Raw genomic sequence first — 14,020 nt, forward strand, 5'->3', positions numbered from 1 at the left:
CCTAATGTCTTTGGCCCGCTGTCACACATGCACTGGACTCAATCCAAACGAGAAGAAAAATGGCGCATGAAGAAAGTGGACAGAAGTTTGGGCCCCACGTTCTTATTATTGTACCCTGTGTCTATAATTACAATGTTAACACTGAGCTCTGTAGACCCAAGCAAGCAGGACTGCTACACCAGTGTTTCGGTGGTTATATCAGTGGAAAACTACTCATGCTAGTTTTTCGGTGATGGATCCAGCTCCTTCCTCGTTTTCTCCACCGACGGTGATGCTCAAAATATTGCGTAATGCAGTGGAACAGAAGAAACCAGCACTTGACTTCATAGCAGTTGTCTAATCCAGATAAAATTATCCGTGTAAATCACAAAATTTGTGATTAATTTGTGGTTTACCAGACTATTCAAGGTATAGTAATCTCCCCTGGTTGTCTCCTCCAATGTCTCCCCCCCTCCACTTTCGTCTGTCTGCTACTGACCACTTTTCCAGCCTTCCTCCTGGCAGTACCGAGCATTCACATTCCACAGCTAGGCACTGGAGATTTCTCAAATTCTTCCCAGTGTCACTCACTGGAGAAATGTGGCCTTTAAATTTGGCAAATGCACATCAAGGCACATTGAAAAGTCATATACACTCACAGTCCTGAAAATTGAAAACCTTGAAAATTAGTCATAGTTGTTCTGTAGCCAGTGATTACGACAATTCAGCCCCACACACCCTCCTCCAAATTGTATTGTAACAGGTTAATTGCCTTATTGTGTTGACGACAGATGCAAATATCCAAATCGGGTATGGGAATCGGCTGCTGAAGGAAAATGATAAATGAAGTGGCCCTTTTCATTACGAAATAAGTCCTCTAAAATCAGTCTGCACTATAAATTGGACTGCCTGTTGCTTCTTTGGGCCAGGTTGTAGGCTTTCCACTGGAGAGGACGGTTCAGTTAAGTAGCTTTGGCCTGAGGTGTGGGCAGATTGAGATCATCGAGGTCAGCCTGCAGGCCGATAACAAGACCGAGCGGAAAACGCAGAACGTCTGAAGTCACAAGGACAGAAAGACATCCAAGAGGTCTGCTCAGATACAACACACACTACTATATTGTCCTTTGCCGAGTGATTTTCCAGCTCCTTTTAAAAGTCAGCTGTAAATCATCAAGTCAGTTACATAAACCGAAACCAAAAAGTAATAATAATTTGTCATTAATCTTAACTGTTTTTATGTTTTGCTTTTCACATCAGCTCTCTTCTAACTATTAAATATGTTCATGTTTTTCTTTTCTTTTTTACTTTTATCTTTTCAGAACTTTTATCGGCTTTGTTAACTTTTGAAGTGTTGGCAACTTTTTTTTGACTGCACGTCATGGAGTTCAGTCAGAATTGTTATGTCCTCCTTCGTACTGAAGCTAGAATTTTTTTTTATTTTTAATTATTTATTTATTTGTTTTTCATAGTCTGACGGCAACTTGGATTCTCAGAACGTTTTGTGGCAGGAAGCAAACTCCAAAGATAGATTTGTTTGGTTGAAACGCACGTTTTTGAGATGTGCTATTAGCCTCTTGTGCAGACAAATATACAAATCTTTGCTCCTTTTTAAAGCATTGTTACCATTTAAGCCATCCAAAGACAGAAGGATAGTTCCTTTTTGCTGAGCTATTATTGGCTGTAGACACTGTGGTGCTTGTCTTGCATTATGCTGACAGCTCATGACCCAAACTTTGAATCTCAAAGGAAAAGGAAGCTCTATAACCTGTTTTGTGTATAAATAATAAGCGTAACTTTTTTTCAAGGCTCTCGGCCAGTAAGTGGTTTTAAGCATTTTGTGTAAATTTCCACGGTTGATCTCGGTGGATTTAGCCTGTCTCTTTGTGTTGTGTGTTTTAATATAATCCCAGACTCTGACTACTTGTTGCTGCTAAAGATGATTCTTTTTGACTGTGGCTGGATGCTTGGACTTGGTGTTAGGCTATAAAACAAAGAGAGTACATTTAAGACTAATCAGCTGCCTCTTCAGTGGTATTGTGTATCTCATATAAAAGATGTCAGAACATATTAGAACATGCCTGTTCTGTGGCATGTAGTGAAGCATTGTTATATGATAACAAGATTATTTTTAAAAGAAAAAGCTGCTAAAGTTAAAAAAAAGATGAAACCATTGCTGTCATGTAAATACTACACATCTTTGAGGAAGGCTGCACGTTTGAAAAACATCTTCAGACCATTTCTGCAGTTTTTATGTCCAGTAGCAGTTGACAAAAAATTAATTCTTTCAAGAAATTGATGATGAGGCTCACATTGTCTACAACACAACAAAAAGAGAGAATAGATTTAGGGCAGATTTTTTTTTTTCTTTGTGTGTAGAGTGTTGATGTGAGCCAGATGTCATGGCCACTGAGATGCTCTTGTGCTCCTGTAGGAATGTCACTGGGACACATTAAGCCAACATCCTTTTGTGGAAGTGTGTGAAGCACTGAAGCAGGAGTTCTTCTTTTTGTTGATTAATCCTGTTTTATTTTTGCCTTGTAGCAGCTTTCAAGATTTCTGCCATCACCAGGTTTGCAGAGTATTTTTTTAATTGCTTTTTATTGTTGTCTATGTATCTGTTCAATTTTATGGAAAAAATGGAATGAGGCATCTTTCCCTCCATTATTCAGTGATGTGTCTGGAAGTTTCTTTGGTCACATTATTTGTTAAGAAGGTCTGACTCTTGATAACATTATACTCATTTAGTCCTGAAGGTATTTTGTTGTAGTAGTAGTACCAGTAGTAATTGTAGTAGTAAGTCACAAGCTAAAAGTGGCAGTTTTTATTTAGAGCACAATAAAAGTTGAATGTCTCTACTGGGCTGTTTCCTTGGCAAACTATAGTCTAACACAAACTTGCACTGCAGCATATCCTATACTGCCCCAATGAAAAAAGAAAGATTGAAACTATGATTTTTTTTTTTAAACTGCTTAAAGCACATTAGTGTATGGGATACATGACAGTCTGCTTTTTAGTTGGACTTTTGGTATAAACTGTTTTGATTTAGCAGGTTTTTTTACGCTTTGATAAGAACTGGGGTGTGAAATCAAAATAATACAATTTGTTAATCATCTTATTAGCATTATTTCTCTGAAATGAGTCTCCCTCAGTACTCGGCTATTGCCATTACAAACTTTGCAGCACTGATGTCTCACAGCAAGACGGTTGTGGGTTTGAACCTTGTTGTCTGTGAAGGTTCTCAGTCATCCAGGTCATCGTAGTCAAAGGAGCTTGCAAAGAAAAGCGTCTGGACTTCTTTAAGTTACTTGAAGACGTCTCACCTCTCATCCGAGAAGCTTCTTCAGTTCTGAGGTCAAATGGTGGAGAGTCCCAGATATAAACCTAGTGGGAGTAACCCCCCACAGAGGGACAAAAGGACCCCCTGATGATCCTCTAATCGCCTGAGCCAAGGTGTGAAACTGGGTGTGGGTCCCAATCAGCCAGAGTTTCGGGTGCGTTCATTGTGAAACCTGGCCCCACCTTATCATGCGAATTCCTGAGATCAGATGGCCCAGGATGTGAGTGGGCATTAAGGCATCTGGGAAGGGATCTCAAAACTGGATTATAGATGGCAGAGAGTTGGTGTCGTAAACCACCGCCTCTGTTCAAAGATGGTCACTCACAGTGGACATAGATGGCTTCTTTCACTCCTCTTTCAAACCATCTGTCCTCTCTGTCCAAAATGTGAACATTGGCATCCTCGAAAGAGTGACCTTTATCCTTAAGATGCAGATGGACAGCTGAGTCTTGTCCTGTGGAGGTGGCTCTTCTGTGTTGTGCCATGCGCTTGTGAAGTGGCTGTTTGGTCTCTCCAATGTAGAGGTCTGGGTATTCCAACAACAACCTTGTTGTTGGCTTTGATGTTTTTCTGTGGACTTTTCTCCTTGTGCATTTATGTCCGTACACTTGCATATTAGGTTCATCAGTGATTCTAAATTTACCCTATCTGTGGTTGTAAGTGTGAATGGTTCTCTGTCTTTGTGTTAACCACCATGATGGTGGTATACCAGCATATCATCTTGGATATGCTCCAGCACACGATTTAACCCTCCACACTACTATAAACGGGATAAAATGGACGGATGCTTTAAACTGCTTTAAAGGAAACCCATTTTAAAGGACAACATGCACAACACCTCTACTTACTGCAGTTAGCAGACTTTCATTTATAGTTTTTAACCCTCATCCTACCAACATATTTAACATAAATGGATTATCAAGAATAATTTCCTTAAAGAAGCAATCATAAAATTTGCACGTTTTGTAAAATTAAAATCTGTACTTTTCTGTGATACAGCTTGCAGCTATTATTGACAGTACAATCCATATTATAATTATTATTACTTTCTTCTCGGCTTGGGGCCTGCAGCGTAGGAGCATCAGTTCTCCTTCTTATGAATGACATGACTCGGGCATGCCCCAGCTGCCTCGGATAGATCTGGTGACATCAGTCCAAAGTTCTGATAACTTTAATTCTGGGAAGCTCCCCTTATAGAAGATGAATGCAGCAATTGAATCGTTCTCATTTAAAATTAATGATATGACATTTTAATTTAGAACCCATGGCAAACATTAACTGGATAAACAGCTCCATTTAGTAGTAAAATTGCATATTGGGAAATTCCCCTCGGAACCCCAAAACATTTGTATTTTTAAGAGTAGAAATGGAAAACAACAATGTGACATCATTTGGAACAAATTCTTTGACAAAGAAAAAATATTGGAATGAAAAAGGAAAAAAATCCCTCTGAGGTATGACTAAAAATATATCTCCTGGGTATAATCTGTAACTAATCATCCAATAGTCTTCAGTGTCACCACATCAGTTGTTTGGTTTATAATTTTTTTTTTTTACTGATTTATTTTCCTTTTTTAAGCCTTTATTTGACAGCGCAGCGCAGAAAGTAGACAGGAAAGCAGGAAGAGAGTGGCGTGCACATCCAGGGCCAACTCAAACCCGGGTCCCTGCAGTGGCCTTTGATACATGGGTTGCCCGCTCAACAAGGAGATGTGTAGCAGTGCCCCTGGTCTACTACACAGCACAGAAGATTTGCATTAAAACATTATAGAGCCCAAAGTTATGCTTTCAAAGTGCTTGTTTTGTCCCAACATTTCCATCCCAATTTGTAATATTGTAAAAACAGAGAAGTGTACTACATCCTTGTGTTGGAGAAGCTCCAATCTGAGAGCATTTGTGGTCTTGGCTCGAAACAGATTGGTTCCCTTTCCAGGTTACTTTTCTTTCAAAAGATTCTTGACTAATCACTTTTAATAAAATAGCTGTTGTATGAGCCTTGACAGACCCAAGCATTGTGAGCTTTGAACTGGTAGTGTTTATATCCTTTGGGGCCACATTATGCTTCACTGTTTGGTACCATTGTTCTGTCCACCACCTGCAGTATCGGTTGTAGTCTTAATGCCGAACAAGCTGCCTTGTGTAGTGTTGTCACTGCAGACTACAGCGTTGTCCTGGCTCTGACTTTGTGTTAAACATGCTTTCCTGCCCAAGTCAAAAATTCCAGCCAGTTTGTCTCAAACTCTATATAATTTCAGTTTATACAGGTTATCCTGCTGAGAAAGAACCCTACTTACAAGACGTTGTTGAGATGTTACATCCACAGAAAACCACCCCTGTGTTATGTTATACATTACTTTATAGGGCTCTTAAAAATGGTTGATTGATTTTTTTACTACCATACTGTCTGCTTATACACGCGTCAGCCTGTGGGATGCTCACAGAGAGCTGTCATCAAGTTGAAGTGTGCGCAGTCATGTGAGTGTGTGTGTGTGTGTGAACACTGACACACACAGTCAGCGGTACAGCGTGGTTACAGGGCAGAAAGGTAGAGTGAGTATGTGTGTCTGTGTGTGCACGTCAGGGAGTAATTGAGTTGAATTGGTTTTAATGGGTCTTTATGGGATGTTTGGAGTTATTTCTGTCTGAGGTCTCCTCTGGCGTCCTGGCTCCTCTGAAGGATGGCTTGGCCCTCTGCCCAGCATCGAGGCAGTTCTACACGTTCTCCTCTGTTGTTTCGTTGTTGCGCTCCCTCGCCCTCTCTCTTTCTTCCTCTCTTCTTCTCCCCTGGTGCTCACTTTCCCTCTCTCGGTCATGACAGAGAGCAAGTGATTTTGCGGCACCAGAAAGCGAACGAGTGTTTGTGTTTTCCTCCCGCCCTGCCTCCCCCTCAGAGTTGCGATTTTTAACGGTGGCCCCCTTTTCGCCGAGCACTCACCCCTCTCCGCTAATCGCTGAGCGCCACTTTAAAGGCCCCAGCGAGCAGTCGAGCCTCGTCCCGACTCTCATTTGTCACAGAGATCACATGGTGGCGCATGAGTTAGGACCCTGTGGTGGCGGCGCAATTACAGGGTCGGCGGAAGGGAGCAAAGCCAGCGGATCCAGTGGCAAGGACGACTCCTCGGTGGCGGCACTGAGCTAAACTTTCTGTTCCTGTCTTTTTGATGGACGGCCTGAGGAAAGAGGAGGCACATTATATGGGAAGACGGGGAGTTACTTATAGTGTGTGTGTGTGTGTGTGTGTGTGTGTGTGTGTGTGTGTGTGTGTAGGCATACAGTGAAAGCACAGCACATTTTGTTTTTGTCATCGCCACTCTTTTTAAATTATTCTCAGCCAATTTAGTGGCGCAAAAAAAAATAAAGATCCAACAAATAAGTGTTGGCAACGACTTCTGGAAACATTCTCACATGTGTTTTGAGAACTTTGAAGGCACATTATGTGATTCTGCACCAGTCAAACCACATCCCAGTTTAGCTCCAAGTATGGACTGTTTTTATTCACTTCTGCCTGAACACTCTCCTTTTAGAATGAGTTACTGCTCTGTGATAACTACATACTGTATAAATATGCTACTGTCTTTTTAGATGTCTTCTTTCTGCTTAATGTAAATGTAAATGAATCAAATCTGATTAAGTAGTGTGTGGTACATAATTTATAATTATGTGTGTGTATTTGTTCACGTCTTTGTGGCCCCCACCGTGTGTGTGTGTGTGTGTGTGTGTGTGTATGTATGTCTCTGTGTGTGTTTGAGTTTATGTGCCATGGGAGAGTGACAGTTCTGACCTTAGCCTCTGAGGCCATGCCAGGTCATTGGCCGCCAGCCTCAGAGTGGTGAGGCCACATACTGGGGTGAGCGCTGCGACTGAGAAAACAGGCTTCATGAAAACAGAGTAGGATAAATAGATGGTTTGAAGGCTGGATCGTGGGAGGAATGAAGAAAAAAAAAAAAAGATGGGTGACGAGAATGAGACAGACCGACCACAGCACAGAGGAGCAAGAGTCAGGAAGGAGCCTGGTGGAGGAAAAGGCAAATCCTTGTAGCGAGGATGGAGAAAATGCTGAAGATGGGCTCCATGCTGCTCATTAGGTTTGGGTGTGTATGGGAATGGCAGCAAACATGACATTTCCTCTGCAGCCAGCGGAACGACTCCGGCATCAAATAACAGCCCTGCTGCACAATGAGTAGTAAAGCTGTAGCCACCAGAGCTGTCGCCCAGCCCAACTACCACCAGCCACCATGAGCCAGGAGCCTTCACTTTGACTCAGGGCCAGGGCAGGGAGCAGGATGTAACAAACAAGCTTCATACAGATTTGAGACTCTGGCTTGGTAGCTGCATCAAGCATCCAGTTAACTAGACAGGGATACCTGAGCACTGCATTTATTTATTTATTTATTTATTTTATTTTTTATTTTATTTTTTCCAAATTGAGTCTTTAACCTAAAGGGAAACTACTGTCAGTGACCAAGCTGGCACTTAAATCAAGCATGGCCCTGGGTGTGTATCCTTGTTTGGACGTGTAATTATTGTCTGGGAAAATTCTCATAGTAAATGACAAGTTTACTGATTTATAGCACAACTTAAAGTTTGTTGGTTTTTCTCAGAAGCCAGACTGTTTAAGGACAGATTCAGAGTTTAATCAGTCCGAGAATGTTGTGCAATAGAACAAATTAAAGATGAAGCAGATCAACATTTTTAAAAAGACTAATACATTAAAACCACTGCACATAATCATTTGAATGTATTCCATTTGTTGTTGTTTTTTCATCATTCACCACCCTATAAAATAGATTTTCACAATTAAGTTTTGTTTTGAATGCACTCTTCTTCACCAGAACAAGATCTCCTCTAAACACAAATGTGCTTAAAACAACAGGTTTAAGAACATTTTCGGTCTCCGTTCCGAACTCGTGTTTTCAACTTGCCTTTTCTCACTTCCACTCTCATCCTCCCAATTAATATTGCTGCAGTCTTCTGTTCTTCTGCTTTTATTTTGGTAAGTAAAGGCTCTTTGATTCAGTAGATATGAGCCGCAGAGTAATAAACCCATCAGGCACGTGTCCATGATGTAATCATAACAAAGGGATCCCCCTGCCAGAATGTCTTCCTGAGGTTATATTGAAAGATTCATGACATGTTTAACAGTCTTTTGCACACTGAAGACATATAATTTCTTGCATTGGACACATCTAACTGGTCATCTTCTTACAGTGTCTGATGTATTTCCCCTGGCTCCACAGCTGTCTTGAAAGTAGCAGCTTTGCTCCCAGTTTTACCGACATGGAAGGTGGCTGTTATGGGCAAATAAGAGGACAGGACGAGTTTAGAGAAAAGGGTCAAACCGCATGATGAGAGCGCATGGTTCTGTCTCCTGAAAGCCCTTCCAGCAACTGGAAGCAACCAAGTTAAAGGCCACAGCCACAATTACTGTGTTGGCGCGCTGCAACAGGGTCCTGTCAGAGATGTAAAAAAAACAACTGAGTTTGTGTGTGTGTCCTCCTTTTTTTATTTTATTTTAAATGTAATGTAATTGAACCTCTGGTGGTGAGGTGAGGTGAATGACTCTGACAGCTGAGGTGTAAATCCAGCCATGGATAGGCTGGAATAAGACTACCAAACCAATTACATTTGGCCTTCTGTAGATGCTGAATAGAGTATATTGAAAGACAGAGGGGAAAATTTGTTAATAGTAGGTCCTTATAGACATGAATAAAATGGTTCTTGTGTTTTATTTTTCCTTCTTTAACAGACGTTGGTGGATGACTGGTTGGGCTATCTTTGTCCCAGATTGAAATGTATATAATGGATTATCTTAAAATCTTGTCCATGGTCCCCCGAGGATAAATCCTGAGGACTGGAAACTAAGTTTGAATTTGACTATGTTTTAGTCACTAACAGGGTGGCTCAAGGGATGTTGTCAGTCTAAAAGACACGTCTGTGTCCAGACTGGAAAAAAAACATAAAGGGAGCAGGTCACTGTTAAATTTCGTACGGATGATGTGATCGTCTGTTTTTTTTCTCCACTGACACAGTGAAGCTGGTTTAGATTCAAATCTATAGACTGTTATTAAATGGAGTAATTCCTAAAAGACTTTGGTGATTCCCTTTCTTTTTCTGTAGCAAAATTATCCATTTTGTTTGACCTGGAATTGGTTTACTACCAAAGTACTTGTAAAACTAATGACATTCCCAGCATGGGCTGCTTGTGTTTTCTCCTACACGTTTCTTTTGCCAGTACAGTAAAATGCAAGAGTAAGACAACAGGAAGCCTTTTACTGCCACCCTTGCTCTGCACCAAATGAAACAACTTAAATACAGCAAATGCAAAGCCAAGTCTCATATTCAGGAACTAACCCAAGGCAAGGTTGCAGTTTGAACAAGATATAGCCTGATCATATCCAGCATAGGCATGTATCAATTCAAACTCATACATCAGTCAGTCAATGCAGTCAGCAACAGGGTACCAAAACGTTTCTTGGTTTTAATCTGTCGGTGCAGCTTTGACTGTTTCTCTTAAATGCAGTAACTTCAACCCATCTTATAAATTGCATTAACTACTGTAGCAGCACACCGGCTGCCACTTAGCTGCCCCAGACATTACTGCATTTTGCCATTTTCCAAACATATTGTCATATTGTGCGCTGGCATCCAGCACAGCTTCTAAAGTAGCTCTAACTAACTTAGCTTATGCCAGCTAGCTGACACACTGCCAGTAACTGTCTCTGTGCATTTAAGCTGCATGGGTTTTGCACAAGTCTATTAAATAGGTCACAAGTTTTTTTGTTTTTTTTTCCCTGAGCCTCTAGTGTCTGAAATTCTATCCCACGATATTGTATAAACAGTGGCAGGCTCCTTTTGTGTCATAAGCATCTGAAGAATGCACTGGTGCAGCGAGTACTATGAGGGGTGTTCCCTCGGGGACATGGCCCACAAGAGGGGATCGATCAAGGCGATGCTGGCGTCACAGTGTAAATTGGAACTTATGTTAGCATTGTCTTCGTGGGTGTGTGTTTGCATAAGCTGAGCAATGGGTTCACCATCGGGGCGGGGAAAAAGATTGGACAGCGGCTCTGTTTATTCACCAGACCTGGATGAGTCATTTCGCCAAGGCAATGCTGACAGCAACATGTCACATCAAGACATCGCCCAGCTCTCAGCTCCTCGCTTGATTCCTCCTTCTAGTGTAGATCGCCAACTGTTGTTATTGTCTTCCAGTGCTGTTATTAACTTCCACATTCCTGAGCATAGTGTCATATCATCAGTGAATTTTGCACACTGAACTCATTTACCTCAGCTGGTTATGGATTGCTAAAAACAGCACTCAGCCTCAGTGAATTGACTTGAAATTAGGTTTCTACTGTGTTAAGTAGCCTGCAACACAATATTTCCAGTGTACCCTGTGGCATGTTGACATTAGTGACACAGCCCTGACTCATTTAGCCTCCAATAAGTGAGTGATAGTGGCACAAGTTTGCCACGGTTATTTAGTCCTTCACAGCCAAAACCCCGGACCTCAGCAATGTAAACATTGCCTCTGTGCGCGTATGTGAATCCCAGGCTTAACTTACAGTGCCGTATGGACATGTGATGCTTATTTTCAGCAGGTTATTTGGTTACAACGGCTGTTTGGTTTGTGGTTTTTAAGGATGGAAAAGTATGTGATGTTCTCCCAGCCATGCCTAAATGAAGAGCGTATTGTGCGGTACAGTTATTTCAGTGGAAAACAAATGCACAGAGCCCATGAGTGGAAACGCTGGTCATATACACTGCTCAAAAGCACTAAAGGAACACTTTGAAAAAACATCAGATCTTAGTGTTGGGAGCAAAAAATCATGCTAAATATCTATACTGATACGGACTGGGTAATGTGTTAAGAATGAAAGCTTGCCACATCATTGGTTGATCAATTACATTTCTATCAATCAACAGTGCTAAATTCAACGACACCCCAAAAATCAAAGTGAAAAGATGACACAGGAGGTCAGTCTTTTTTGCCAAAATTTAATTGCAGGATCTCCAAATGGTACTCAGAAGTTTGTAAGGCCCCCCACATGCTTGTATGCATGCCTGACAATGTCGTAGGTGCAACCTAGCAGCGAAACATAATGTTCCAGAGGTGTGCCGTTAGATTTAGTTCAGTGGAGTTCAGGGGCCAGTCAATGGTATCAGTTCCTTCATCCTTCAGGAACTGCCTGCATACTCCTAACATGAGGCCGGGCATTGTGGTGCACTAGTGAGAAATCGGGACCCATGGCACCAGAGTAGGGTGTGACAATAAGTTCAAATATTTCATCTCAACACCTAATGATTGTCAGGGTGCAGTTTTCTGTGCATTGCTCTATGGATATGCCTCCCCAGATCATCACTGACCCAGCACCAAATCAGTCTTGCTGAATGGTCTTACAGGCAGTACATCTGTCACATGTGCTCAGAGTGAACCTGCTTTTATATGTGAGAGCATGGGGCACCAGTGGTGGCGCTGCCAGTTCTGGTATTTTATTGCAAATGCCAATCGAGCTGCACAGTAAGGACAGGGCCCACATTGACACCACTGTCCTGCTATAGATCATTTTGTATTTCTGGCAGTGCTCATCCTGTACCTCCTTGCAGAAAGGAGCAGATACCGCTCCTGCTGATGGGTTCAGGACCTTCCTCGGCCCTGTCCAGCTCTCCTAGAGTAACTGCCCGTCTCCTGGAATCTCCTCCATGCTCTTGAGATTGTGTGTCTTAACACCAAAGCAGCTGAAACTGAATAATAGCCCCCTCTGCTACTTCACTGACCAGATCAATATCCCACAAGTTGAATTGACTTGATAATATACTATTATTAAAAAGTGTTCTAATTTTTTTGATTACTCTTCTTGTAACTCCATGAAAGTTGCACATCTTAAAACAATGCTGGCAAAAAATATGCTCAACACTGGTATCAGAGGTGTTTTTCTTAACTTTATTGATGGAAACAAACTGGTGAGGGTAAAAGAAAAGGCTTGCTGAAGTTGCAGAGAACAGACATAGCTTTGGTCTGGACAAGTGGCAAGTGGATAAGATTATAGTATAGTACTGGTTTTATGTTGTGGTAGATAACGGGTGGAGCAGAGGCATCCTTGTGCAGTAATGTCAGGTTTCAGAAAACCCAAATGCAAATGCCTGGGAGGCTGAGACCTCTAATGTCCATGATTGTCCCATTGGCCCAGTGTACCAGCCTAAATCAGCCCTCCAGCTCGTACGGTTGTGTCATATCCATTTTATAAATGCACTCACACACATGCACAGTGAGGGAAGGAAGCAGATATAGCTGACCACAGCAGGCCGCATGTGAATCGTTCTGACTCTGTAACACCAGTCTCCCTGCCCACATACAGCTGAAGGAGTAGCACCTCCAGTAGTTAAGCTTTCACCTCTACACAGTGTCTCACACATCCAAAAATCACAGTTATTAAACTGCCTGCATGAGTTTAACTCTTCATTTAGTGTTGTAGATTTTCGATGGAACTTTTCATTTTGGAAGTGTTCTCAGTCATAATCCTACATATCTGCCATCTATAAGGCTTGTTCAAGTTTAGAGATGGCTCACTGATTTATTTATGTGTTTTTTGTTTTTCAGTCGGTGGTCAAAACAGGACGCTTGCTTATCAGTCATGAGGCACCGGTAACAGGAGGCTTTGCTTCTGAAATCAGCTCTACAGTACAGGTGAGTGGAGGCCATGAGTGTATGCATTCATGCATGTCACTGATTGTGTGTCCATGCTGATAGTGTGCTATAGTTGACTTTTATTTGACAATCTGTCTCCCAGGGGTAGATATAAAACTCCTAAAAACTTCTGATTTCCCCAGAGCTGTGGTTTTGAAAACTGAGAGGCCTGCCTCCGAGCTGGGTTTACAGTAGAGCTGAGAAGAGGCACCGATCTTTGCACCATGAAGCAAAGATTATGAGTAAGGTCAAAGGAGAGGTGCTTGCCAGCTAATCTGGCTGCTAACCAGCACGCTCAGCAGCTGGAGCTGCAGCAGTGGCTTTGACACACAGCTCACAGAGGCAATCAATTAAGGCACTTTAGAAACCTCTAGTGCTTCACCACTGCAGTTTGCATCAGAAATGATATTCCTTCTATGAGTCAACAGAAACTCAGACATATTCTCTAGCCCGAGTGAAAATTAATCTCCATAAAATAGCTTAGAATGGATAAAGAGACATTTCCTATGTCAAAGAGATTCACTGATAAATGTGGACTGCTAATAGTTGACTCTGTATTTCTAGAGGAACTATGCTGCCAGTCATTGTGCGGTAAAATATAATCATGGTTGGCTTGAATGTTGAATGTGCAGTTGTGTTGATGTGATTTCCCGAAAAATGAGCATATATAGAATTAATTCAAAATCAATTTTGTCAGATGTGCATAAATATATCTTATACTTTATAGTGCCAATGGCAGTATGATTTTTTTTTTTTTTTTAACTTATAAACCACTATAACATACATCAGAAAAATTGCTCCACCAACCTGGCTAGGAGAGATTCGTGAACTACACACCCAGGCATGGTTTCAAGAGAGGTACACTCTTGGCTCAATCTTCAAACTGATCAATCACACACTCTGTGTTTATATATCACTTTTTATTTGATTATTAGTTATTCATCTCTGGCACTCTTCCACAGTGTGTCTTTGTCCTGTCTTCCTCCCCTCACCTAAAGATTGTGCCATTGTATTAA

At 41.6% G+C, this 14,020-nt stretch overlaps 1 protein-coding gene across 1 annotated transcript in view; it reads left to right on the top strand.

Moving 5' to 3' along the window:
- bckdhb (branched chain keto acid dehydrogenase E1 subunit beta) overlaps positions 1–14,020 on the top strand; it is a 78,415-nt gene that overhangs the window by 35,249 nt on the left and 29,146 nt on the right. The window contains exon 9 of the mRNA XM_085473404.1: positions 12,918–13,004. Within this exon, the coding sequence (XP_085329530.1) occupies positions 12,918–13,004 (87 nt within the window). The remainder of the gene's footprint in view (positions 1–12,917; positions 13,005–14,020) is intronic.

Source organism: Copadichromis virginalis, linkage group LG11, assembly GCF_057382275.1.
Source record: "Copadichromis virginalis isolate Kocher_CV1m ecotype Utaka linkage group LG11, C_Virginalis_male_GT1.1, whole genome shotgun sequence".
In the NCBI taxonomy this organism is placed as follows: Eukaryota; Metazoa; Chordata; class Actinopteri; order Cichliformes; family Cichlidae; genus Copadichromis; species Copadichromis virginalis.